The 27,646-nt window shown below is 39.6% G+C and overlaps 1 protein-coding gene across 6 annotated transcripts in view; it reads right to left on the bottom strand.

Moving 5' to 3' along the window:
- The window catches only part of PRPSAP2 (phosphoribosyl pyrophosphate synthetase associated protein 2), a 107,638-nt gene that overhangs the window by 22,557 nt on the left and 57,435 nt on the right, over positions 1–27,646 (bottom strand). For 5 of the 6 annotated variants that reach the window (XR_012130425.1, XR_012130424.1, XR_012130426.1 and 2 more), the window contains 4 exons: positions 12,693–12,763; positions 9,167–9,313; positions 5,972–6,083; positions 5,163–5,244 (listed from right to left, as the gene is read on the bottom strand). Coding sequence is in view for 2 of the 6 variants with exons in the window: in XM_073234723.1 (XP_073090824.1) it covers positions 5,163–5,244; positions 5,972–6,083; positions 9,167–9,313; positions 12,693–12,763 (412 nt within the window). In the remaining 4 variants the exon portion in view is untranslated. Of the gene's footprint in view, positions 1–5,162; positions 5,245–5,330; positions 6,084–9,166; positions 9,314–12,692; positions 12,764–27,646 lie in introns of those variants that run through there. The other variant, XM_037019636.2, reaches the window with a different exon arrangement.

The following is a 27,646-nucleotide window of genomic DNA, read 5'->3' as shown; positions in this document are numbered from 1 at the left end:
GTTATCTTTTGTCATCACACAAAATTGTTATTGACTACATTCTCTATGCTGTATTTTTCATCCTGTGACTTCCTCTTTATCTCTTTCACCTATTTTATCCATGTTCCCATTTCCCGCCCTTCTGCCAACCACCAGTTTGTTCTATGTACTTATAAGTCTATTTCTGTTTTGTTGTAGACTCCACAAATAATTAAAATCATATATTTGTCTTTCTCTTATTTCACTTAGCCTCATACCTTCTAGATCCATCCATGTTGTTGCATACAGCAAGATTTCATTCCTTTCTATGGCTGAGGATATTCCATTTATATATAACTCCATTATATATATAATTTATATATATATGTAATATATAACATTTTATATATTATGTTATATAAAATATATATAAATTGTACATACATATATCTTTATCCATTATTCTATTGATAGACACAGGTTTCTTCAGCCCTTCTTCATAGCCATATCTTGGCTATCATAAATAATGCTGCAAAAAGTGTCACTGGGATTTTAGTAGAGATTGCACAGAATCTGTAAATTACACTAGGTAGTATTGACATTTTAACAATATTAATTATTCCAATTCAGGGACAAAGGGTGTATTCCCATTTTGTCTTTCCTAATTTCTTTCTGTAATGTTTAGTTTTCATTGTACATCTTTCACCTCTTTGGTTAATTTCTAAGTATTTTATTCTTTTTGATGCTACTGTAACTGAAATTGTTTTCTTAATTTCATTTTCAGGCTGATTGTTCATGTATAAAAATGCAACTGATTTTTGTGTGGTGGTGATCTGTTCTTTTATTTTCCTAAATTAATTTTTAGTTCTAAGAGTTTGATTTTTGGGTGTGGAATCTTTAGAGTTTTCTACATATAACATCACATCAGCTGTAAACAGATCATTTTACTTCTTTTCCAATTTGGATGGCTTTTAGTTATTTTTCTTCCACTACTAAATTTAATAGAAGTGGCAAAAGTGGGCATTCTTTCCTTGTTCTTAATCTTAGAAGAAAAGTTTTCAGTCCATCACCATTAAGTATGATATTCACTGTGGATTTTACAGATAATGGCTGTTGTTATGTTATGGTATTTTCCTTATATTCTTAGTCTTGTTTTTTTTAAATCATGAAAGCATATTGGATTTGTCAAATACTTTCTCTGCATCAATTGAGATGATCATGTGCTTATTTTCCTTCATTTTGTTAATATGGTGTATTACATTGATCAGTTTTCATATGTTGAAATATCTTGAATTCCAGGAATAAATTTTAGTGTTAATCTTTTTAGTGCAGTGTTGAAAATCAGTTTTCTAGTATGTTGTTGATGATTTTTACATGAATATTCGTAAGGGATATTGATCTGTAGTTTTCTTACAGAATTTTTGTCTGGCTTTGGTATCAGGTAATGCTGGCCTCATAGAGTGAGTTAAGGAACATGCCTCCCCCTTCCTTCTTTTTGGAAAAGTTTGAGGATTGGCATTAGTTCTTTAATTGTTTGGTAGGATTCAACAGTGAAGCCATCAGATCCCGGAATTTTTTTTTTAGATTTTTATTACTGATTCAATATTATTAGTTATAGGTGTACTCAGATTTCCTATTTCTTTGTGATTTGGTCTTGGTTAGTTTTGTTTCTAGAAATTTGCCCATTTCCTTTAGGTTATCCAGTTTTTTGGTGCACAGTTTTTCATAGTACTCTTATAATCCTTATTTTCTTAGAATCAATTAATAATAGGGTCCCCTTTTTTTCTGATTTTAGTAACTTTTATTTTTCCCCTTAGACCATTATCTAAAGATTTGTCAATTTTGTTGATGTTTTCAAATAATCAACTTTTGGTTTCAGTTATTTTCTGTTCTTCTATTTTCTAATTTGTTTATATCTGCCCTAATCTTTATTACTTTCTTCCTTCTGTAACTTAGGGTTTGTTCTTTCTCTAGTTCCTTAAGTTATAAGGTTAGCTTGTTGATTTTACATTTGAGGTCTTTCTTTTTTTACATGTAAGAGTTTATTGTAATAAACTTACCCCTTAGCACTCAGTGCTTTCACTGTTTCCCATAAGTCTGGTATGTTGTAATTTCATTTTTTATACATCTCTAAGTATTTTATAATTTCCTTCATGATTTCTTCATTAATTGGTTCTATAAAATGTGTTGGTTTGTTCCCAAAAGTGGGGTGTAGAAGTATCCAATTATTGTTGCAGAATCCTCCACTTGTCCCTTTAATTCTGTTTTTGCTTCACATATTTTGATAGTCTGTTATTAGGCACATGAACTTTTATCAGTTATGTCTCCTGGTTTTATTGAAACTTTTACGAATAACATGCATTTTGTTGTCTCATAGCAATTTTTGTCTTAAATTTTATTTCATTCTTTTTTAATAATAATAATAATTATTCTATCCAATATTACTTCAGCTACCCCTACTCTCTTTCAGTTACTATTTCCATGGAATATTTTTTTCCATCCTTTCACATTCAATCTATTTGTGTCTTTGGATCTAAAGTAAGGCTTATGTAGACAGCATATTGTTGGATTATGTTTTTATTCTGCCAACCTTTTAATTGGAGTCTCATCAATTTACATTTAAACCATTTACTGGTAAGGAAGGACTGACTTCTGTCATTTTGCTATTTGTTTTTCTGTAGGCCTTATGGAATTTTTCTCCCTGATTTTCTGCATTATTTTCTTTTGTGCTCAGTTTATTTTTTGTAGTGAAACATTTAAATTCATTTCCCACTTCCTTTGGTGTGTGTGTGTGTGTGTGTGTGTGTGTGTGTGTGTGTGTATTTACCATTGGGATTTAATATCTTAAGGTTATAACTAATTTGAATTTATACCAGCTTAACTTCAGTAACATACAAAAATTCTGTTTAACAGCTCTTATCTCTACTCTTTTCAGTTGTTATCACAAAATTAAATCTTTATCTAGTCTTCCCAAAAACAAACAATCTTTCAAATCTCTAGGATTATGTAGAAAACAAAAAGTGAAGTTACACAATGTTACAATACTAGGTTTAGTCTAATAACTTTAAAAAATGGAGTTAGAAGCCATCATTACAATAATAATTGCTTTTATAATTACCCTTGTATTCAATCTTTATTGAGATCTTTATTTCTTCATATGGCTTTCTAGTATTAAAGGAAGGGTTACTATTTAGTATCCCTTCCTTTCCTCTGCAGGCCTTGAGAATTTCTTGCAGAGCACGTCTAGTATAAATGAATTCCCTCAGCTTTTGTTTATCTGGGAATTTCTCCCTCACTTTTGAAGGACAATTTTACTGGATATAGGACTCTTGGTTGAGTTTTTTCTTTTAGCACTTGAATGTTTCAGGCCATTGCCTCTGACCTCCAAAGTTTCTATGGGAAACCTGCTGATAATCTTATTGAGAATCCCTTGTATTCAATGTATCACTCCTGTCTTGCTGCTTTCAAGATCTTTGTCTGACTTGTGTGTGATTATAATGTGTCTTGGTGTGGGTATCCTTGTATTCATCTGTCTCAGAGTTTTTTGAGCTTCTTGAATGTTTCTGTTCTGGTCTCATAAAATTGTGAAGTTTTTGGCCATTGTTTATTCAAATATTCTCTCTGCCCCTTTTCTCCTTCTTTTCCAGATCTCCCACATGTATGCTGGTCTGCTTGACTGAGTCTCACAACTCCCTTAGGCTCTATTTGCTTTTCCATTTTTCTTTCTGTTCCTCAACCTTAGTTCTATTGTCCTATCTTCAATGTTTGTTGATTTTTTCTCCTACTTGTTCAAATCTGCCTTAGAATCCCCCTAATGAATCTTTCAATTTAGTTACTGTACTTTTATGAACTTTTTTGTTTTCTGTTTATTGGTATTTCCATTTTGATCACACATAGTGTTCTTGTTCTCCACACCTTCCCTTAGTTCTTTGAGCATCCTTAAGACAGTTGCTTTAAGGCTGTCTAGTAGATCAGGTCTTTTTCAGGGATCATTTCTGATTTTTTCCCCTTTGAATGGATCATACTTTCCTGTTTGTTTGTATGCCTTTGTGATTTTTTGGTTAAAAACTGGACTTTTGACTCTAATGTGTAACCCTATAAATTTGTTTCTCTCTCTTCCCCAGTAATTTGTTTGTTTTGTTGTAGGTTGTCTCTGTGCTGAGGATCAGCAAGAAGATTCCCAGAGGGTTAAGCTTAAGATTTCTTCATTCATTCTGACAGTTTTTGCCAATTTTTCTCTGCTTGTATGGAGGGACAGACTTTGAGAGTTCCCCATTCCACCATCCTTGCTGACATCTGCCAGCTTATTCTTTTTGAAGTAAAAGGAAAACTTAGTTGCTTTCAAGTGTTTCCTAAAGAAAACCATGCTCACAAAGCATAAAGGAGAGAGCTTATTTTAAGCTTGCATGTCTCTAAACAAGAGTAATGTGCCATATTTACACATGATTAGACTGTAACTCTAACACCAATGTGAATTACTTAAAATAATTAACATGTGTTACTTTCATACACATGTAACAGAATAACCATCATGGGGTGTTTGGCTGAAGCATCATGTCAGGAAGGGGGGCTGGACATTGATGGTTGTGATGAGCACAGAGAAGATGTACAGGACACCATATAGTACCTGGGACAGCTGCCAGAAGTGGGGGCTTCAGTGTTTCTGCACATGCAGGGCCCCACGTCTTCTACAGGACAGGCCCCCAAAAGTCAGACTGATTTCTTGGGAGCAACAGGACACCCTAACATGGCAAACAGTTAGTGACTAATCTTAATTTTGTGCTAAATCAACTGCTGCTTCATTCCAGATTTCACAGATAGGCAGAAAACAAAGGTTTCAGGTTTTTTGGAAGAAAAAGTAATGTTTTTCTTTGTGAGAAAATATTAATTTTTCCCCTCCCTAAATTAGTTAGGACTGCCATTATGTGACATTGGCATAACTCATGGGACCCTGGTGTTCAACAGTCTGATAAACTCCAAGGTACAAGTTTTGAGTTCTGAACTCAAAACTCTAAGATAGACAATACTTAAATGCCTGTCACTGATAAGGATCACATCACTTGTCCTTTGTGACCCCCCACCAGGATTCCATCCTCCAGAGCATGCAGTGGTACATTCTATTTTGAGAATGGCTGTGCTATTGAACAGGTAGCAAAACAATGCCACTCCAAGATGCAGAGAGCAGCTCAAGCTAACTCACTGACCTGCTCCCGTGGCTCACAGCCTGGGATTCAAATTCCTCTCTTGCTGCAGTCAAATGACTGTGCATCAGTAATGTGCAGGGTCCTGAACAAACAGAACAGACACTATTACATTCCTAAAGAGGCTAGTGTATCACCCTGAGAAACTGCAGAAAACTCAGCAAGCTGATGAACATTTCAACATTCACAGCATGTATATTCAGCTTTCATTTTATTTTGGTTATAAAACAACTGCCAAAACACAAAGATTAAAAAAACATGCACAAATTAAGTTTTTATTCCTTCTTTTGTTGCAGAAAATAAATAACGCTTACTTATTCCATATGCTTGTCTAAAAAAATCACTTCTAAAAATGTCATTTACTGGATTCAACAGTATAATCTTTTTGACTTTTCAACTATAGGTATTATATAGTAGATCATTAACTTTTTTATGCACTTGAGCTCTAGCAACTTTGGAAAAAAGGCTGTTTGTGAGCTTAAAAATCTTACTCCAAATTATTTTTTAAATAGTTAAACTAAAAACAATCAGGTATTAGCTTATTTTATTTGAGGGGAACATAGTTTTCTTTTATAAAAATTTCCTGAAAAACTCACAAACTCCCAACCCAACATAAAAAGTTGGTCAACTTTCACAGGAATTGGCAAAAGGAAAGGAACAAAACACAGACAGTCCCTGTGAAATACACCAAAGTAGGTATGATCCCTCATGGTACCTATTTTTACATTTCCAGTTTGGCCCTTGGAGCTTTAAGAAAGGAAAGTTTCAGTCATCTAAACCTATGTTTCTAAAAAGGTAGGACATGGACTCGCCATTATGAATCCGACGAATGGCTTCTGAAAGTATCATGCTGATATCCACAGTTTTAATTTTGGGGCACTGGAGCTTCTGGATTTCATGTGGAATTGTATTGGTAACCACCACCTGCAAATCAAGAGAAAAGAAAAAACAAGAGCATCATAAAATCACATAGCTTCCTGGCTTGATCTGAAAATGATATATTCTCAAATTTCTGAGGTTCTACTTGACAGGAGGACAGTGGATCTATCACACACTTAACAAAGTTTTCAGTTATTGTGAATACTACATGTGTTTCTTAGGTTAAGACTGATAACCTTACATCTACTCTACTAGGATGACTATAGGCAAACAGACAGATAATAACAAGTGTTGACAAGGATACAGAATAACTATAACACTCATACACTGCTGGTGGGAATGTAAAATGGTTGATTTGGAAAACAGTCTGGAAGTCCCACAAAAGGTTAAACATTGAGTTACCATACGGCATAGCAATCTCACTCCTAAATATATACCCAAGAGAAATGAAAACATACCTCCATTCGAAACCCTGCACATGAATGTTCACAAAAGTATTATTCACAATAGTCAAAAAGTGGAAACAACCCATATTTCTATCAACTTATGAAGAGATAAAATGTAGTATATACATATAGTGAAATACTCAGCAATAAAAAGGCATGACATACTGACAGAATCTACAACATGGATGAACTTTCAAACGTTATGTTAAGTGAAAGAAACCAGGCACAAAGGGCTACATATTGTATGATTCCATTTACATGAAATGTCCAGGTTAGGTAAATCTATAGAGACAGAAAGCACAGGGTGGTTCCCTAAGACTGAGTGGATTGAGAAGAAAAGGGGAGTGACTGCTAATGGGTATGCAGTTTCTTTAGGGGGATGAAATGCTCTGGAAGTGACTGCAAAGATGATTGCATGGTTCTGTGAATATACTAAAAACCACTGAATTATGGGTGAACTGTACAGTGAGTTATATCTCAACAGAACTGTTATTTGAAAGATTCAATAAAAATCAAAAAAAGGAGAAACAAGCACTTTAAAACAGCTAGAAGTGGAAAAAAATTTAAGACACAGCCTTCTAAAAAAAGCAGGATGGGCGTAATTTTTCAGTTATTATTTATAATATATGTTCCCTATTTCTAAAACAAGCCTCAACACAGCTTATATAACAATGCAACACACACAGTGAGATCACTGAACAGAGATGGACAATCAGGAATTACTCAGAACCAGCACTAGAGACAGGAAACCCTAGCCTAATGTAATTGTGACTTGTTATTTTGTATGTCATCTTCCTGGTAATTAAGGCAAAACTGGAAACATGAAGGGTTATCTAATCTCATGACCTGTAAAAGAGAACACTTCTCAAAAGAAAAAAAAGTACCCACTGGTGTCAACCACAGAAAAGTTTGCACCATTCACCTAGAATAGATGTGGAAGGTGACCCCAGGTGCCCCTGGAGTACCCCACATCCCAGCAGGAGTCAGTTTTACTCACTGGAAAACCACCCTATTTAGGGAATTAACTTTCCAAATTTATTCTAACCATTTTTAAAAGTAACAGCTTTGTTGAGACACAATTTGCATACAATTCACCCACTTAAAGTATACAGTTAAATGGTTTTAGAATATTCAGAGTTGCGTTACTATCTCCCCAGTAATAAACTTTGCACCCTTCCACTGTCACTCTCATTTCCCCCTTCCTCAAGCCCCTGGTAACCACTAATCTGTCTTTATAGATGTCTATTCTAGACATTTCATTGAACTCCTTTTAATTAAGAAAATTTAAAAAAAAACTTCAAATCTTGATGTATCAATACCAAGCACCATTTACCAACTCCTCCACTGAAGATGAGAGCATCAGTCTGTCTCCACTTCTCCCTCTTTCCACCTCCTAACCTGTTATCTGGCCATGACTTCTACATGGTTTATAACTTAATCATCTGCTGTGCAGCTACACCTTGTCTGTTAAGTATTTATGAAAACCTTAGCTTCCTAACCAGAGTGAATGAGAAGCCCAGCTTAGCCATTAGCTCCTGACCCAGCTCCCCATGACAGGCATCAGTGACAGAGCACCCTCTCAGGGATGCCTTTCCCCGGAGAGCTGCTGTCCAGGACTCACATACTCATGTTTGCTTTAGCTGGTTTTATGTCTCTCTCCAAAGTTCACTCTGCTCTCAGAGTCCTGGACCCAGCAGTCCCCTCTGGATTCCTCTGCTTTGCTCTTCCTCACACAGCACCCATGAGGACGTCACCCAGTGTCAAGTGAGAGCTGCCCTGGGCCTCAAGCCTTCCTACTTCACTTAATAATGCATTCTGAATTATTTTGCTGACTTGAAGGTCATTTTTAGCTCTTAGTATGTTTTGTCCAGCTGAATAAGGAGGCTGGAGCCATGCAAGTGTGCCCTTTTGTCTGTGCTAAGGCATCTTGAACCCATCGAAGATGATAAACAAAGGGCCAGGCTCAAGGAGATCACCTGCTGAAGAGTGAAGATTTGGGACTCAAAAAGGTAAGAGGAGTTTCACTAATTTCAGATTCAATATCAGGAATACACAGGGAGAGCACTTTTATCTCTTAAGAGATAATAAAAATGTGGCATACAATCAAACCCCGGGCTGGTTGGCTGGTCGCTGGAATGACAGGTGGACAAAGCAGGACAAATAAATCTGGACAGCCTCACTTCAGTCACACTGGGAGCTACAGGCGGCTTAGGAGAAGTTGCCCTGTTTGCCTTCCCCTCCCAGATTTCCTACCACAGGCGTCTGGACCAGAAAGAGGGGTGGGCACTGGCATCAGGCAAACTAAGGCCTGAATGCCAGTGCCTTGCCTGTGGCTCTGACCTTAGGAAGTCACTAAACTTTCTGATGCACAATTTCTCACCTCTCTAAAAGGGTCACAACAAGGGCCCTGCAGGGCTCTGATGGGAGTTTGGGAGGGGGTGTGTGCACAGCACCAGGTGGTATGGGCAGGGACCACGTGCTCCATTTATGCATTATTAAAACTATTAACTATTACCATGGGCAAAAGACAGAAGCTTACCGTCAATGAAACACAAATATAACCCATGTTTTGAATCCATTCTTAGCTACAAAGTAGCTCATTCTTCATCTACTCTGGGACTACAGATCAGGAGGCACACCAGCACCAGGGCACCATGCTCACACACAGCCTGCCTCTGTTACCTCATCAATGGCAGATTCCTCAATCAGCCGGGGAGCATCTGAAGATAACAAGCCATGAGTTGCCATCACGAAGATCTTATATGCACCTCTTTCCTTCAGCGTCTCTGCTGCAGCAAGAAAGCTGTCAACGTCATCGATAATGTCATCCTGTCAAATCACAGATTGAGCAAAAGGTTCATAACACTTTGGCAAAGGTGAGTTTAGACGACTAGGGAGAAGAAAGGGTTTAATTCTACTCTGACAAATTTGCTGTTCCACTCAACATGTCCAGACAGCAGGGTCACCCGGCCCTGTGCCCCCGCCATCTGCAGCTGGCCTCCTCAGCCGGCTCCCGTCCCTTACAGGCTGTCTCTCTGCACTCGAGGCCCTGGGGCCCGTCTCATGTCCCTGCAGCCCGGGCGTTCCAGAGGCGCCTGGTGAGCGGGTCTGGCTGACACACAGCAAAGCCTGCAGGAGAGGATTTCAGCTGTACGGTTCTTTCCCCTTTTCTTGCTACTTTTCCTTATTTCCTGGAATTTCTCCATGCAACATATAGGAAATATGCTTTTTACATGTGTTTTTATAATGGGAAAAACAATAATTATTAGTTTTAACAAAATACCCAGTCCAGTGATTTCCGATCTATGGACCACAGATTCCCAGTGTGATGTAACTGTGTTAACCTCACCCAGTGTGAGAAATATGTAGGTCTCTGCCCCTCACTCCCAGCACAGGGCTCCTAAGACCCCCGTAAATGCCTAAGGGCCAAGAACACGAGGAGCAGCTCTAGCTGTAATATTTGCCTTTTGACCCCGTCCCTGACACAGGGCTCCTAAAGCACCCATAAATTCCTAAGGGACAAGAGCACGAGGAGCAGCCTTTGTCCTAATGAGACAGCTCTGGCTGGGCGCCAGGGTGGCTCCAGGGTGGGGCCTGGTCACCAGGAAGACCAGCCTTGATTAGAAGCTTGGAATTTTCAGCCCCACCCCCTTTCCTCTAGCAAGGGGAGAGAGGCTAGAAATGGGGTTAATGACCAATCATGCCCACATGAGGAGCCTCCATAAAAACCCTGAACGTATAGGGTCGGAGGGTGTCCATGTTGGCAAGCACACGGTGTACAGGGAGGGAAGTGCACCCCTGCTTCATGGGGACGAAAGAGCCTGTGCTCAGTGCCCTCCCAGACCTTGTCCTGTGCACCTCCCTCACGGGGCTCTTCGTGTGTGTCCTTTACCATGTCCTTTAGTAGGCTGGTAACATGAGCGTTTCTCTGAGCTTTGTGAGCTGCTCTAGCAAATTAATTGAACCTGAGGAGGGGGTCATGGGAACCTCCCATTTGTGAAGTGGGGTGGGAGCAGTCTTGTGGGACTGAGCCCTTAACCTGTGGGAACTGATGCTGTCTTTGCGTAAACAGTGTCATAGCTGAGTTAAACTGGAGGACAAATGTGGCAAAAACCTCTGTACATTTGGTGACCAGAAGTATTTGTGTGGGTAGTAAAGGAAATACACAGGAGAGCTTTTCTTTCCCGTCTGTTTCCTTTACACCCAGATTACCAAAGTTATTTTAAGCCTATTAGACTATCAAGCATTGTCTAGACCTGAATAAATATTCATGTATTAAATTTATATACATATATTATTCTTCTCAAATGTGCACTGATATTACTATGATCAAAGAAAAAAATCCATTACTTTAAAAGTGCTAATAAAATGCTACAGACACTCTGAAAAACAGTTTGACAAGTTCTTATGAAACTGTAAGTTATAAACACACATAAAACTTACAAACCTACAATTACTATGCAACCCAACAATTACACTTTTGCTCATTTATCCCAGAAAAATTAAAACTCTGTTCACACAAAAACCATACACAAATGTGGAGAGCCATTTCATTTCTAACAGCAGAAAACAGGGAATAACTCAAATGAACTTCAGCAGGTGAGTGGTTAAACCACCCGCACACGGAACACTGCTTGGCAGGAGGACTGGACTATTCACTCACACACACAACCACCTGGGTGGACCTCCAGATCATGATAAGGGGAAAAAATCATGTTAAAAAGGTTACATACTGTATATCCCATTCATATGATGTTCTTGAAATAACAATTACAGAAAGGACAGACTGGTGACTGCCACAAGTTAGGGACCAGGTGGATGCGGCTATAAAGGGGCAGCCTGAGGGAGCTTTGTGGTGGTGGGACAGTTCTGTACCCTGATGCTAGTGGTGGTCACACAAAGCTAGATGCATGGTAAGATTAACACAGCTATCCACACCCGCATAACACGTGCTATCAGAAGCAGCTCTGTGGCTTGTGGCGATGTGGATTTCTAGACTGTCACAGCACTACAGGTAAGCAAGGAGGAAGACACTGGGTGAGAGTCTGCAAGACCTTCCTGTACTTTTGTTTTGGCTACTTCCTTTGAGTCTATAATTACTTCAAAATATAGAGGTGTATGTTATTTTAAATGCAGTAGGAAGTTAAAAAGGGAAAGGTGCAATAGGAATGGAGAAAAAAGTACTACTGAATTTATAACATCTTATAACTACAGATTTTGCTGGTTAAGGAATAAATTAATGGACAGCTATTACCCTGTAGGGTAACGTCAGAGACTAACTTGAAAACGTAAATGAAAGCTCTGGGGAGAAGGTGCCCCCTAACCCCCCATGGGGGCTTGGTAAACTGTGCAACCACTTTGGGAACAACCTGGCACCACCTAGTAAAGCTGATGACATGTGTACCTTCACTCCTAGGTGCAATTCCACTCCCAAGCACCTAGAAACTCTTGCATGTATGCCCTGGAAATCAGGGGCAGGATTGTTCAAAGCAGTGGAAATAGAAAAACTGTTATGCTCAATGCCCAGAGAACAGATAAACAAACTGCGTAACAGTTATACATGAACACCAGAGAGGAGCAAGAAATAATGATGGGACAGCTACATGATACTACATGGAGAAATCTCAAAATAAAAGTTACAAAGTACACAAAGGTTGTATTATATAAACATCAAAAGCATGCAAAACAGAAAAATATGGCATATAGGGACCCATCACTCATGGTGGATTGTAAATATAAGTAAGGACATGAATGATGACTTTCAGGCTAATGATCAGAAGTGGGGGTACAGAAGCCAGGGAAAAGCCCAGAAGTGGCTTCAAGGGTACTCTGCTCTGTTTCCAAGCTGAGTAGCAGTTACCCACATGATCATTTTATTCTTCAAACGTGCTCCTTTTGTGCACTAGTTTTGTGAAGTGTGAAAGGATATGAGTTTTAAAGTTATAATCAGTTTTGTACTCTACTTTGATCACAACACAATTTCCCATGTTATGACAAACATCTGTATGAAATTTAGTTAACTAAGTAGTTAATTTCTTGATAAACTAATGAAAACAATTTTCAGTTTTTGGACCAAAGTAAACATTTAGCCCAAGACAGCAATTTCAGTAACACTCACCTGGCCATACCATGATCCCCACACAATTAAAACAAGTCAACAGGTTACAATGATAAATATCAAATGAATAATAATGAGAGGTCTACATACCACAATGATGGCGATCCTCCCTCCTACATCACCAACAACTGTGATTGGGGGTTTTTCTTTAGGAATCAGCACTGGTCAGAATAAAACACATGCAAAAGTTTCTATATTAAAAAGTATGCCAAAGCTTTTAAAAACTTAATGTCTCATGATAAAAAGATCCAAGAAACTGGAAGGAAACTTCCTCAACCTGAGAAAGGGCAACTTTGAAAAATCTACAGCTAACATCTCATTTCATGGTGAAAGACTTGAAGGCTTTCTCATAAGGTCAGGAAGAAGACAAGGATGCCCACTCTCACCACTGCCATTCAATCCTCGAGGTGCTAGCCAGGGCACTTAGGCAAGAAAAAGAAATAAAAGGCATCCAGATTGGATAGGAAGAAGTAAGACTATCTCTATTAGTGAATGACATGATCCTACATGTAGAAAATACCAAAAACAAACCCACAAAACAACTACTAAAGCTAATATACAAATGCACCAAAGTTTTAAGGTACAGATCAACACACAAAAATCAGTTGGTGTTTCTACACACCAGCAATGAACAACCTGAAAAGGAAATTAGGAAAACAACTCCATTTACAAAAGCATCAAAATAATAAAATAAAAACCTAGAATAAATTTAACCCAGCAGGTAAAAAACCTGTACACTGAAAACTACAAAACACTGCTAAAAGAAGTTAAAGAAAACATAAATAAATGTAAAGGCATCTCACATTAATGGATCAGAAGATTTAACATTGTTAAGATGGCAATTGTCCCTGCAAAGTAATAGACTCAATGCAATCCCTACTAGAATCCCAACTGCTTTTTTGGTAGAAATGAACTGATCTTAAAATTCATACTGAAATGCAAGGGACGCCAAATAGCCAAGATAATTTTTTTTTCTTTTTGAGACGGCATCTCTCATATTTATGCATCAAATGGTTGTTAACAACAATAAAATTCTGTATAGGGGGGTCAATGCTCAATGCACAATCATTAATCCATCTCAAGCCTAATTCTCGTCAGTCTCCAATCTTCAAAAGCATAACAAACAAGTTCTTACATGGTGAACGAATTCTTACATAGTAAATAAATTCTTACATGGTGAACAGTACAAGGGCATTCATCACAGAAACTTTCGGTTTTGATCACGCATTATGAACTATAAACAGGTCAAATATGAATATTTGTTTGATTTTATACTTGATTTATATGTGGATCCCACATTTCTCCCTTTATTATTATTATTTTTTTATTTTTAATAAAATGCTGAAGTGGTAGGTAGATGCAAGATAAAGATAGAAAACATAGTTTAGTGCTGTAAGAGGGCAAATGTAGATGATCAGGTGTGTGCCTATGGAATAAGTAGTAATCCAAGCTAGACAAGGGCAGCAAAACATCCACGGATGCTGAAGATTTCTCTCAAAACAAGGGGGCGGGGGTGAGGTTCTGAGCCTCACATCTATTGATCCCCAATTTCTCACCTAATGGCCCCCCTGCGACTGTGCCTGTCTTAGGTTGTTCCTCCCTTGAGGAATCTTACCCATCTCTGGCTAACCAGTCATCTTCCGGGGCCATACAGGGAAATGTAAAGTTGATAAGTGAGAGAGAAGCCATATTGTTTGAAAAGGTTAGCTTTTTACTTCTTTGCAGATTTATGCCCTGTGGCTTCTCTGCCCAGCACTTGTCTCGAGGTATCTTTACCACCTGGAGGAATTATGATACTCGGTAAATTCGATATGGGGCACGAATTCTATTTAAGGGTTGTAATTAGGAAGGAAGAAGAAAAGCTATAGAGGTAGCATATGGAAGAAAACATGAGAGGATTGATTATTTCTTTGACATATCTTCTTGTAGAGTACCTTAAGCATGTATAGGTTTTAAACTACTAACTAACTTGCGCTCACATATTAACATAATAGGAATACAGTGACATAAACAAAGCAAATATATAATTACCATCTATCTCTAGTGAAGCTAAGAAAACCATTTAGGCACCCTGGGCATTTGTGAAAATTTGTCTATGATATTATGGATATTGTCCAACTTTACTTGAACAGTCTGAGAGAAATCAGACAAATTAAAACAACCCATTTCTGGGATCTGTTCACATCCCATATGTTCTTTTAACCGTAGATAGTCTATAGTCATAAGATTTTGGAGTGCTACAACTTGTACCCCTCCCAACTCCTGGTTGAGTTCCAACAGTACAGATCCGGTCAAATTCGTTGTCTCAGTGTATGCACATGCCAGCCTAGACATCTCCCTCCTCATTCCAATGGCAAGTCCAGGAAACGATGGGCTGGAAGCAGCCACAACCGCAGCATCGCCCGGATCCCTGTGGAGGCTTTTTGATGATCATCCCCCGGCACGAGTCCTCCAGAGAGTGCTGATGCCAGAAGCTCCTCCTCATATCATACCTTAGTACATTTTCTGGGTAGCCAAGCTAGGCCTTGATCTTCTGCATAGAAACAAACAGACCCTTTGCCCACACTTTGACATGTCCTCTATACCACTGTGCAGAACTCATTGGAGGTCAGCACACAGGAACTGCTTTTTTTTTTTTTTAATTAAGAGAAAGGAATATTATCAGAAAAGAGTATCTCCATAGCTGATCATCTGACACCCTTTAAGTAATCAACATTAAGGGTATTTAAAGCATGCGTTGATCTTTGATTTACCAATAGTTTTATCCTATGAAGGAGTAATCCCCCTTTTCTTTCTTTTTTTTTTTAATCTTTAATCTACACTTACATGAAGAATACTATGTTTACTATGCTCTCCCCTATATCAGGTCCCCCCTAAAAACCACATTACGGTTACTGTCCATCAGCTTAACAAAATATTGTAGAATCACTACTTGTCCTCTCTGCGTTGTGCAGCCCACCCTCCCCTTTCTCCCTCTCCCCCATGCATGCTAATCTTAATACCCTCCTTCTTCTTCCCCCCCCCTTATCCCTCCCTGCCCACCCATCCTCCCCAGTTCCTTTCCCTTTGGTACCTGTTAGTCCATTTTTGGGTTCTGTAATTCCGCTGCTGTTTTGTTCCTTCAGTTTTTCCTTTGTTCTTATACTCCTCAGATGAGAGAAATCATTTGATATTTCTCTTCTCCGCTTGGCTTATTTCATAGAGCATAATACTCTCCAGCTCCATCCATGTTGCTGCAAATGGTTGGATTTTTCCACTTCTTATGGCTGAGTAGTATTCCACTGTGTGTATGTACCACATCTTCTTTATCCATTCATCTACTGATGGACATTTAGGTTGCTTCCAATTCTTGGCTATTGTAAATAGTGCTGCGATAAACATAGGGGTGCATCTGTCTTTCTCAAACTTGATTGCTGCGTTCTTAGGGTAAATTCCTAGGAGTGGAATTCCTAGGTCAAATGGTAGGTCTGTTTTGAGCATTTTGATGAACCTCCATACTGCTTTCCACAATGGTTGAACTAATTTACATTCCCACCAGCAGTGTAGGAGGGTTACCCTTTCTCCACAGCCTCGCCAACTTTTGTTGTTGTTTGTCTTTTGGATGGCAGCTATCCTTACTGGTGTGAGGTGATACCTCATTGTAGTTTTAATTTGCATTTCTCTGATAATTAGCAATGTGGAGCATCTTTTCATGTGTCTGTTGGCCATCTGTATTTCTTTTTTCAAGAACTGTCTGTTCAGTTCCTCTGCCCATTTTTTAATTGGGTTATTTGTTTTTTGTTTGTTGAGGCGTGTGAGCTCTTTATATATTCTGGATGTCAGCCTTTATCGGATCTGTCATTTTCAAATATATTCTCCCATACTGTAGGGTTCCTTTTTGTTCTATTGATGGTGTCTTTCGCTGTACAGAAGCTTTTCAGCTTAATGTAGTCCCACTTGCTCATTTTTGCTGTTGTTTTCCTTGCCCGGGGAGATATGTTCAAGAAGAGGTCACTCATGTTGATGTCTAAGAGGTTTTTGCCTATGTTTTTTTCCAAGAGTTTAATGGTTTCATGACTTACATTCAGGTCTTTGATCCATTTTGAGTTTACCTTTGTATATGGGGTTAGACAATGGTCCAGTTTCATTCTCCTACATGTAGCTGTCCAGTTTTGCCAGCACCATCTGTTGAAGAGACTGTCATTTTGCCATTGTATGTCCATGGCTCCTTTATCAAATATTAATTGACCATATATGTTTGGGTTAATTTCTGGAGTCTCTAATCTGTTCCACTGGTCTGTGGCTCTGTTCTTGTGCCAGTACCAGACTGTCTTGATTACTATGGCTTTGTAGTAGAGCTTAAAGTTGGGGAGTGAGATCCCCCCTACTTTATTCTTCTTTTTCAGGATTGCTTTGGCTATTCGGGGTCTTTGGTGTTTCCATGTGAATTTTCGAATTATTTGTTCCAATTCATTGAAGAATGTTGCAGGTAATTTGAGAGGGATTGCATCAAATCTGTATATTGCTTTGGGCAGGATGGCCATTTTGATGATATTAATTCTTCCTAGCCATGAGCATGGGATGAGTTTCCATTTATTAGTGTCCCCTTTAATTTCTCTTAAGAGTGACTTGTAGTTTTCAGAGTATAAGTCTTTCACTTCTTTGGTTAGGTTTATTCCTAGGTATTTTATTGTTTTTGATGCAATGCTGAATGGAATTTTTTCCTGATTTCTCTTTCTATTGGTTCATTGTTAGTGTATAGGAAAGCTACAGATTTCTGTGTGTTAATTTTGTATCCTGCAATTTTGCTGTATTCCGATATCAGTTCTAGTGGTTTTGGAGTGGAGTCTTTAGGGTTTTTTATGTACAGTATCATATCATCTGCAAATAGCGACAGTTTAACTTCTTCTTTACCAATCTGGATTCCTTATATTTCTTTGTTTTGTCTGATTGCCGTGGCTAGGACCTCCAGTACTATGTTAAATAACAGTGGCGAGAGTGGGCATCCTTGTCTTGTTCCCGATCTCAGAGGAAATGCTTTCAGCTTCTCGCTGTTCAGTATAATGCTGGCTGTGGGTTTATCATATATGGCCTTTATTATGTTGAGGTACTTGCCCTCTATTCCCATTTTGCTGAGAGTTCTTATCATGAATGGATGTTGAATTTTGTCAAATGCTTTTTCAGCATCTATGGAGATGATCATGTGGTTTTTGTCTTTCTTTTTGTTGATATGGTGGATGATGTTGATGGATTTTCGAATGTTGTACCATCCTTGCATCCCTGGGATGAATCCCACGTGGTCATGGTGTATGATCCTTTTGATATACTGTTGAATTCTGTTTGCTAATATTTTATTGAGTATTTTTGCATCTACATTCATCAGGGATATTGGTCTGTAATTTTCTTTTTTGGTGGGGTCTTTGCCTGGTTTTGGTATTAGGGTGATGTTGGCTTCATAGAATGAGTTTGGGAGTATTCCCTCTTCTTCTATTTTGTGGAACACTTTAAGGAGAATGGGTATTATGCCTTCTCTGTGTGTCTGATAAAATTCCAAGGTAAATCTGTCCGGCTCCGGGGTTTTGTTCTTGCGTAGTTTTTTGATTACTGTTTCAATTTCTTTGCTCGTAATTGGTTTGTTTAACTTTTGTGTTTCTTCCTTGGTCAGTCTTGGGAGGTTGTATTTTTCTAGGAAGTTGTCCATTTCTTCTAGGTTTTCCAGCTTGTTGGCATATAGGTTTTCATAGTAGTCTTTAATAATTCTTTGTATTTCTGTGGAGTCTGTCGTGATTTTTCCATTCTCATTTCTGATTATGTTGATTTGTGTTGATTCTCTTTTTCTCTTAATAAGTTTGACTAGAGGCTTATCTATTTTGTTTATTTTCTCGAAGAACCAGCTCTTGGTTTCATTGATTTTTGCTATTGTTTTATTCTTCTCAATTTTGTTTATTTCTTCTCTGGTCTTTATTATGTCCCTCCTTCTGCTGACTTTAGGCCTCATTTGTTCTTCTTTTTCCAGATTCGATAATTGTGATGTTAGACTATTCATTTGGGATTGTTCTTCCTTCTTCAAGTGTGCCTGGATTGCTATATACTTCCTCTTAAGACTGCTTTCGCTGCATCCCACAGAAGTTGGGGCTTTGTGTTGTTGTTGTCATTTGTTTCTATATATTCCTTGATCTCTATTTTGATTTGTTCATTGATCCATTGATTATTTAGTAGCATGTTGTTAAGCCTCCATGTGTTTGTGAGCCTTTTGTTTTCTTTGTAGAATTTATTTCTGCTTTTATACCTTTGTGGTCTGAAAAATTGGTTGGTAGAATTTCAATATTTTGGAATTTACTGAGGCTTTTTTTGTGAGCTAGTATGTGGTCTATTCTGGAGAATGTTCCATGTGCACTTGAGAAGAATGTATATCCTGTTGCTTTTGGATGTAGAGTTCTATAGATGTCTATTAGGTCCATCCATTCTAGTGTGTTGTTCAGTGCCTGTGTGTCCTTACTTATTTTCTGCCCATTGGATCTATCCTTTGGGATGAGTGGTGTGTTGAAGTCTCCTAAAATGAATGCATTGCAGTCTATTTCCCTCTTTAGTTCTGTTAGTATTTGTTTCACATATGCTGGTGCTCCTGTATTGGGTGCATATATATTTAGAATGGTTATATCCTCTTGTTGGACTGAGTCCTTTATCATTATGTAGTGCCCTTCTTTATCTCTTGTTACTTTCTTTGTTTTGAAGTCTATTTTGTCTGATATTAGTACTGCAACCCCTGCTTTCTTCTCACTGTTGTTTGCCTGGAATATGTTTTTCCATCCCTTGACTTTTAGTCTGTGCTTGTCTTTGGTTTAAGGTGAGTTTCTTGTAAGCAGCATATAGATGGGTCTTGCTTCTTTATCCATTCTATTACTCTGTGTCTTTTGATTGGTGCTTTAAGTCCATTTACATTTAGGGTGACTATTGAGATATATGTACTTATTCCCATTGCAGGCTTTAGGTTCGTGGTTACCAAAGGTTCAAGGTTAGCTTCTTTAGTATCTTACTGCCTAACTTAGGTCACTATTGAGCTGTTATATACACTGTCTGGAGATTCTTTTCTTCTCTCCCTTCTTATTCCTCCTCCTCCATTATTCATATGTTGTGTGTTTTGTTCTGTGCTCTTTTTAGGAGTGCTCCCATCTAGAACAGTCCCTGTAGGATGCTTTGTAGAGGTGGATTGTGGGAAGCAAATTCCCTCAGCTTTTGTTTGTCTGGGAATTGTTTAATCCCGCCATCATATTTAAATGATAGTCGTGCTAGATACAGTATCCTTGGTTCAAGGCCCTTTTGTTTCATTGCATTAAATATATCATGCCATTCTCTTCTGGCCTCTAGGGTTTCTGTCGAGAAGTCTGATGTTAGCCTGATGGGTTTTCCTTTATAGGTGACCTTTTTCTCTCTAGCTTCCTTTAAAACTCTTTCCTTGTCCTTGATCCTTGCCATTTTAATTATTATGTGTCTTGGTGTTGTCCTCCTTGGATCCTTTCTGTTGGGGGTTCTGTGTATTTCCGTGGTCTGTTCGATTATTTCCTCCCCCAGTTTGGGGAAGTTTTCAGCAATTATTTCTTCAAGGAGACTTTCTATCCCTTTTCCTCTTCTTCTTCTGGTACCCCTATAATATGACTATTATTCCTTTTGGATTGGTCACATAGTTCTCGGAGATCCTTTTATCGCTCTCTATGTCAGCTTCTATATGTTCCTGTTCTCTGGTTTCTATTCCTTCAATGGCCTCTTGCATCTTATCCATTCTGCTTATAAATCCTTCCAGGGATTGTTTCACTTCTGTGATCTCCTTCCTGACATCTGTGATCTCCCTCCAGACTTCATCCCATTGCTCTTGCATTTTTGTCTGCATCTCATCCCATTGCTCTTGCATTTTTCTCTGCATCTCTGTCAGCATGTTCATGATTTTTATTTTGAATTCTTTTTCAGGAGACTGGTTAGGTCTGTCTCCTTCTCAGGTGCTGTCTCTGTGATCTTTGTCTGCCTGTAGTTTTGCCTTTTCATGGTGATAGAGATAGTTTGCAGAGCTGGTACAAGTGACCGCTGGAAGAGCTTCCCTTCTTGTTGGTTGTGGCCTTCCTCTCCTGGGAGAATAGCGACCTCTAGTGGCTTATGCCTGTCAGCTGTGCGCAGACAGGGCTTCTGCTACCTGCCCGTTTGCTATGGAGTTTTTCTCCGCTGTTGCTGTGGGCGTGACCTGGCTAGGGCTGCTCCTCCAAAATGGTGAAGCCCCGTTAGGGTGGAGCGGCCGGGAGGCTATTTATCTCTGTAAGGGGCCTCTGTGCTCCCTGTTGCCCAGGGGGTTAGAGTGCCCAGAGATCCCCAGATTCCCTGCCTCTGGACTGTGTCCTGTCCTGCCCCTTTAAGACTTCCAAAAAGCACTCTCCAAACCAAAACAACAACAGCAACAACGAAAGAGGAAAAAGAAAAAAAGAAAAAAAAGGAAAAAACACGCAATTTTCTTTGTCCTCAGGTGCCAGTCCCAGGCACCCGCTCACTGGTCCTGCTGCCCTGCCTCCCTAGCACTGGGGTCCCTGTCCCTTCAAGACTTCCGAAAAGCACCCGCCAAAAAAAAAAAAAAAAAAAAGGGAAAAATGCGCGGTATTGTTTGTCCTCAGGCGCCAGTCCCAGCCACCCGTCCACTGGTCCTGCTGCTCTGCCTCCCTAGCACTGGGGTCCCCATCCCTCCAAGGCCTCCAAGAAACACTCGCCAAAAAAAAAGGGAAAAACGCGCGACCCTCTCCGTCCCCAGGCGCCGTTCCCAGGCACCCGCTCACCTGCCCTGGTGCCCTGCCTCCCTGGCACTGGAATCCCTGTCCCCCTAAGGCCTCCAGAAAGCACTCGCCAAAGAGAAAAAAAAAAGGGAGAAACGCGCGATTTTCTTTGTCCTCAGGCACCTGTCCCAGGCACCCGCCCACCGGTCTTGCTGCCCTGCCTCCCTAGTATTGGGGTCCCCGTCCCTCCAAGGCTTCCAAAAAGCACTCACCAAAAAAAATAAAGGGAAAAACGCGTGGTTTTCTTTGTCCTCAGGCGCCGGCCCCAGGCCCCCGCCCACAGGTCCCGCCGCCCTGCCTCCCTAGTATTGGGAAAAACGCGCTATTTTCTTTGACCCCAGGCGCCGGTCTCAGGCACCCGCTCACCAGTCTTGGTGCCCTGTTTCGCTGTTTTTGGGGTCCCTGTCCCTTTAAGGCTTCCAAAAAGCACTCGCCAAAAAGAAAAAAAAGGGGAAAAACACGCAATTTTCTCCATCCTCAGGCGCCAGTCTCAGGCACCCACCCACAGGTCCCGCCACCCTGCCTGCCTAGCACCGGGGTCCCTGTCCCTTTAAGGCTTTGAAAAAGCACTCGCCAAAAAAAAAAAAAAACCGCTCCGGTTTCTTTCCACCCGCTGGGAGCCGGGGGGAGGGGCGCTCTGGTCCTGACGGGCCGGGGCTTGTATCTTACCCCCTTCGCAAGGTGCAGGGTTCTTGCATGTGTGGATGTGGTCTGCATGTTGTCCTGTGTTCTCTGGTCTCTATTTTAGGAAGAGTTTTCTTTGTTATATTTTCATAGATCTATGTGTTTTTGGGAGGAGATTTCCACTGCTCTAACTCACGCCGCCATCTTGGCTCTGCCCCTATATGAACTTTTTCCAAGATAATTTTTTAAAAAGGAAGAATAATGGTGGAGGATCATACTTCCTTATTTCTAAACTAATTGGAATTGTATATTAATCAAAACAATATGTACTGGCATAAAGGTAGAAATACAGATCAATGGAATAGAACTGAGAATCAGAAATAAACCCAAACATCTATGGTCACCTGATTTTTCCCCAGCTTTATTGAGATATAACTCACATATAACATTGTGTAAGTTTAAGGTATACAATGTCATGATCTGATATACATATATATTGCAAAATGATATATAATAAAATTAGTTAACACATCCATCTGACAGGATTACAATTTATTTTCTTGTAGTGAGAACACTTAAGACCTACTCTCTTAGCAACTTTCAAGTATATAACATAGTGTTGTTACTTATAGTCCCCATGATTTGCTCATTTTATAACCAGAAGTTTGTACTCTTTGACCAAGATCTCCCCATTTTCGGTACCTCCCAGCAACTACCATTCTACTGTTTCTATGAGTTTGGCTTTTTCTTTAGATTCTACATTTAAGTGAGATCAGACAGTATTTGTCTTTGTCTGACTTATTTCACTTAGCATAATATCCTCTACACTCACCCAGGCTGTCACAAATGGCAGGATTTCCTTCTTTTTATGGGTGAATAATACTCCATTGTATACATATATATTTTCCTTATCCAGTCATCTGTTGATGGACACTTAGAATTGACTTTTGACAAGGGTGTCAAGACCATTCAATGGGGAAAGAATAATCTTTTCAACAAATAGTGCTGGGCCAACTGAATATCTACATGTAAAAGAATGAAACTGGATTCCTACCTCATACAGTATACAAAAATTAACAAGAAATGGATAAAACACCTAAAAATAAGAGCTAAGGTGATAAAAATCTAAGTAGAAAACATCACAGAATAAATCTTCATGACCTTGGGTTTGGCAAAGGATTCCTAGATATGACACCAAAAGATGAGCAACAAATTTTTAAAAACATGTATACTAGACTTCATTAAAATTAAAACCTTTTGTTCATCAAAGGAAACTACCAAGAAAGTAAAAAGACAACCTACAGAATGGGAGAAAATATTTGCATACCAGATATCTGATGAGAATCTAGTGTGCGGAATATATAAATAACTCTTACAATTTAACAATAAAAAGAAAATCCAATTTTTAAAAAGGCAAAGGACTTGAATAGACATTTCTCCAAAGAGACATAAATATGGACAACAAGCACATAGAAAGATGTTCAATGTCATTAGCCATCAGGGACACACAAATCAACACTACCATGAAGCAACATGTCATATCCACTAAGATGACTAAAATTTAAAAAAATCAGAAAAAAAGGGTTGGTAAGGATGTGGAGAAATTGGAACCCCAGTAGGTTCCACCTGGTAGGAATGTAAAATGATGCAGCTGCTGTGGAAAACAGTGTGGTGGTTCATCAGAAAGTTAAACATAAAATTACCATATGGACCAGAAATTCAAAACCTAGGGATAAATCCTGGAGAAATAAAATAATGTCCACAAAAACTTGATTATGAATGAGCATAGCAGTATGATAGCCAAAGGTAGAAACAACTCAAGTGTCCACCAGATGACTGTATGAATAAATGGTAGCATACCAATCGAGTGGAATATTATTCAGCCATTAAAGTACATGTAACAACTTGGATGAACATCAAAGACATTATGCTAAGTGAAAGAAATAAGACACAAGAAGTGACATATCATATGATTCCATTTATACGAAATGTCCAGAACAGGCAAATTCATAGGGTCAGAAAACAGAGTAGTGGTTACCAAGGGATGAGGGAAGGGGGCACAGGGAATGAAACGGGTAGGAATGTGCTTCTGTGGTGAAGAGAAGTTTGAAACTAGAAAGAAATGGCAGTTGCACCCCACTGTGAATGCACTAAATGCCAGTGAACTGTGCACTTTAAAATGATTATCCTGTTATGGGACTTCCACTTCAATTAAAAGAAAAAAGGTCAGTAACACTAAAGAAACAAAATAGAAAGACTGCTCTCTGTCAGGGCTTTTCAACCTCAGCACCACTGACACTTTGGGCCAGAGAACTGTGCGTTGCGGGAGCTGTTCTGTGTTATGGGATGTTGAAGAGCATCCTTAGCCTCTATTCACTGGATGCCAATAGCAAACCCCTCAACTGTGACAACCAAAAATGTCTCCAGACATTTCCAAATATCCTCTGGGGGACAAAAACCATACCAATCCCACTTGCACTCCCCACTGAGAACCACTGCTCTAGATTAAGAGATCAAAGACATATGACAATTTAATGTAACATGTGAACCTGGGTTGGTATGCAACACAAATGGAAAACCAAGCAAAGCAAGATACATCCCCAAACTGAGGTCATTTTTTACATTTTCAACATTGCTTTTCCCAAGTACATGACCCCAGTACTAGGAAAAGAGTGTACAGAAACCATTTAGGAAATCAATTCAACAAAGTCATATAAACACTTGTACCTTTTGACTTACTATTCTTTCAGAAGCTTATAATGAAATAAGCCAAAGTAGGGGAAAAGTTTTTACCCAACAAACATACATCTATTGCAACATTATGCTGACAAAGAGCAGGAGAAAACAAGCATACCCAGTCAGACCCCAGCTAGGCGGTCTAAGCCACATCTATCAATGGGCCACTAAAACTGCTGCTTATGAAAGTTTTTAATGTCTTGGGAAAGGATTTGTTATGAAGCTGGGAGAAGACAGCAATGTGCATAACTATGTAATCAGTATGAAACAAGAAAGGAAAAATGAAGAGGCCCCCAAAATATAAAAGTGGTACATCTCTGGATTAAGCACTGATTTTCTTCTAACTTTTATGCATTATAATGTTTTGAGTAATTGTATAATGTAAATGTGTGCATACACTGAATTTTTCATTTTCTTTTTTTTCTTGATGGCATTTTTTATCTCTGAAGAAAACAGAGGATACAAAATACTTTTTTTAATCTAATGCTAAACCTCAAAATATTTTGATATAATCAAAATCTCAAAATAACTATTTGAAATGCTACAGGAATAATGCTTTCTTTTCCATCCCTATATCAATGTGCTATTAACCTAAATAAGCATTATACCTAGGGTGTGAAGTCATCAGTTGTGCATAAAAAGTTCAAAATTTCAGATCTGTGAAATTAAAATTCTGGCATATTGCCATTAAAATCCTCCAGTGATCACTACTTGAATTAAAATGTAATGATAGAGAGATTATAATTAAAATCGTGAATGACACAAGCTGAAACCCAAAGGGCAAATAAGTAGAAAGGAATTGGTAGAGAGAACTTAATGACCATACTCCATCCCTTCATCTTCAGATGGGCAAGTGCAGGTCCATTTCCACATTCCAGAAATGACAGCTAAGGCCACTCTCAAAGCTAAGGCCCAGAAATTACAAAGGAGCTGATTCATCTGAAGATTGCTGACATGTCCCTGAATGTAGCCTGGGTGCTGGCACAACCTCTGAATAGGAACATGCTCTCTTCCACTCTGGAAAATGGCTCATCCCCACCAACTGGCCAAGGCTTGTGCAGGGCTTCCTGACACAAGAGCCTTGCTGAGCAGGCCAGGGAGGGCCAGCCACAGGCCTGAGAGCCCAGCAGCCTAGCAGAACAAGCACACACATGAACACAGGGCCCTGTAGTCCTGGGTGGAGAGCCTGAGTACAGGTCCTGAACCCTGGCTCCATCCCCAGCTCTCCCTCCTCTCTCAGCCCCCATCACAAGTGCAGGAGAGCCCAGAATGCAAGGGAAGAGCAGAGGCTTTCACACTGGACAGGCCCATTGCCATCCCCCCAGAGCAGTGATAGACACGAGTCACAAACGTAAGCCACATATCTAATTTTAAGCTTTCTAGTAGCCACACTACAAAAGCACAAACAGGTGAAATTGATTTCAATAATATATTTTATTTAATGTAATATATAAAAAAATCATTTTAACAAGCAATCAATAAAAAATTGGCTAATGAGCTCTTTCACATTGTGCTTTTCACACCAAGAGCACACGTCCTTCACATGCCTAGCATGCCTTGTCTCCCGTGCACCCCCCATTCCAGAGGGCAGGGGCCACACACTGCAGGTGGATGCAGGTTGGACAGCCCAGCCCAGTCCAGCTCAGCCTGAGAGATCAAACACCTCCCACTGTGCACTTGCTCAACTTCATCAGCTTCCCAAATCTGACTTCCCTATTTCCTGCCTCTCTTCCCTTCAAATTATCCCAACACTGGGATGCAGGCTGGGACTTCCGAAGACACCTACCCCTCACTAGCCATCCCAGCTCCAGAACCTCTGCAGCCTTTTATTACCTAAGTGTTTTAATTGGCATTCTAAATTCTCCCCAGTCTGCCCCAGCAGAACATGGCTACCTTATTCCCATCTCTTCCCACAAGGACTTTCCTGTAGTTCAGGGTAGTGTCCTTCCTGGCCACACCATGGCCAAACACAAACCCCAGCCCTTGCCTCCAGAACCTGCCCTCCTGCTCTCCAGGCTGCCCTGGCATTCCAATCTGATCCCAGCCTGAGCACCTCTGCCTCCACCTCAGCCAATCGAGAAGCACACAGCCCAACTGTGATCTCAGCTCCTTTATGGCTACCAGCAAAGGACCTCCTGGTCTCAGGTCTTCTCTGTAATGAGCAAACTCCCAGGCAAAGCAAGAATACATCCTGGTGGCATAAAAATTATTTGGAGCTAAAGGCGTTTGAGTCCCTGAAAACCTGTACTGGCCCAAAAGCAGACCCCCCCAAAAAGAACTCAAAAGAATTCCAATGTCATAAATCCCTCCCTGGGAACAGCTAGGGGAGACTGACTCACCACGGAGATGAGCAGTCAGCGCCACACCTAACCAGGCATTGTCACACAACTTTCACATCTCACACCTGCTCTAAGGGCCACTGATCTTTCCTAAGTCACTGTCCTTCCTTCAAGTGCCCTGCTCTCCATCTCCATCCCCTATTAGGATGGTACATAAGCGCCTAATTCTAACCTCCAAAGTCTGCCTTTTATCTTACTAATCTGTCTTCTGTCAGTTCTATTTCAGGCCTGTAAGCACTGAAACTGCAAAGGGTAGAGGAAAAATTTTGCCTCCCCAACAGACTCAAACAGAGGCACTAATTTCTTTTTTTTTGGTTTCATTAATATACAGTTACATGACCAACATTGTGCTTATTAGATTCCCCCATTATCAAGTCCCCACTACATAAATTTTTTTCTTATTGCAAAGACATTACTAAAGAGAGATTCAAGATGGAAGTGTGAGAGGTGAGTCAGAGAACTCCTCCCCAAACCACATATAATACAAAAATATAGTTAATACAACTAATCCTAAATGAGCAACAGGAAAGAAGGCTGTGCCATACTGCATATACCT

Source organism: Manis javanica, chromosome 4 (genome assembly GCF_040802235.1).
Source record: "Manis javanica isolate MJ-LG chromosome 4, MJ_LKY, whole genome shotgun sequence".
Taxonomy (NCBI): Eukaryota; Metazoa; Chordata; class Mammalia; order Pholidota; family Manidae; genus Manis; species Manis javanica.
Note: the sequence above shows the minus strand (reverse complement) of the source record. Positions and strands in the feature narration are given on the sequence as shown.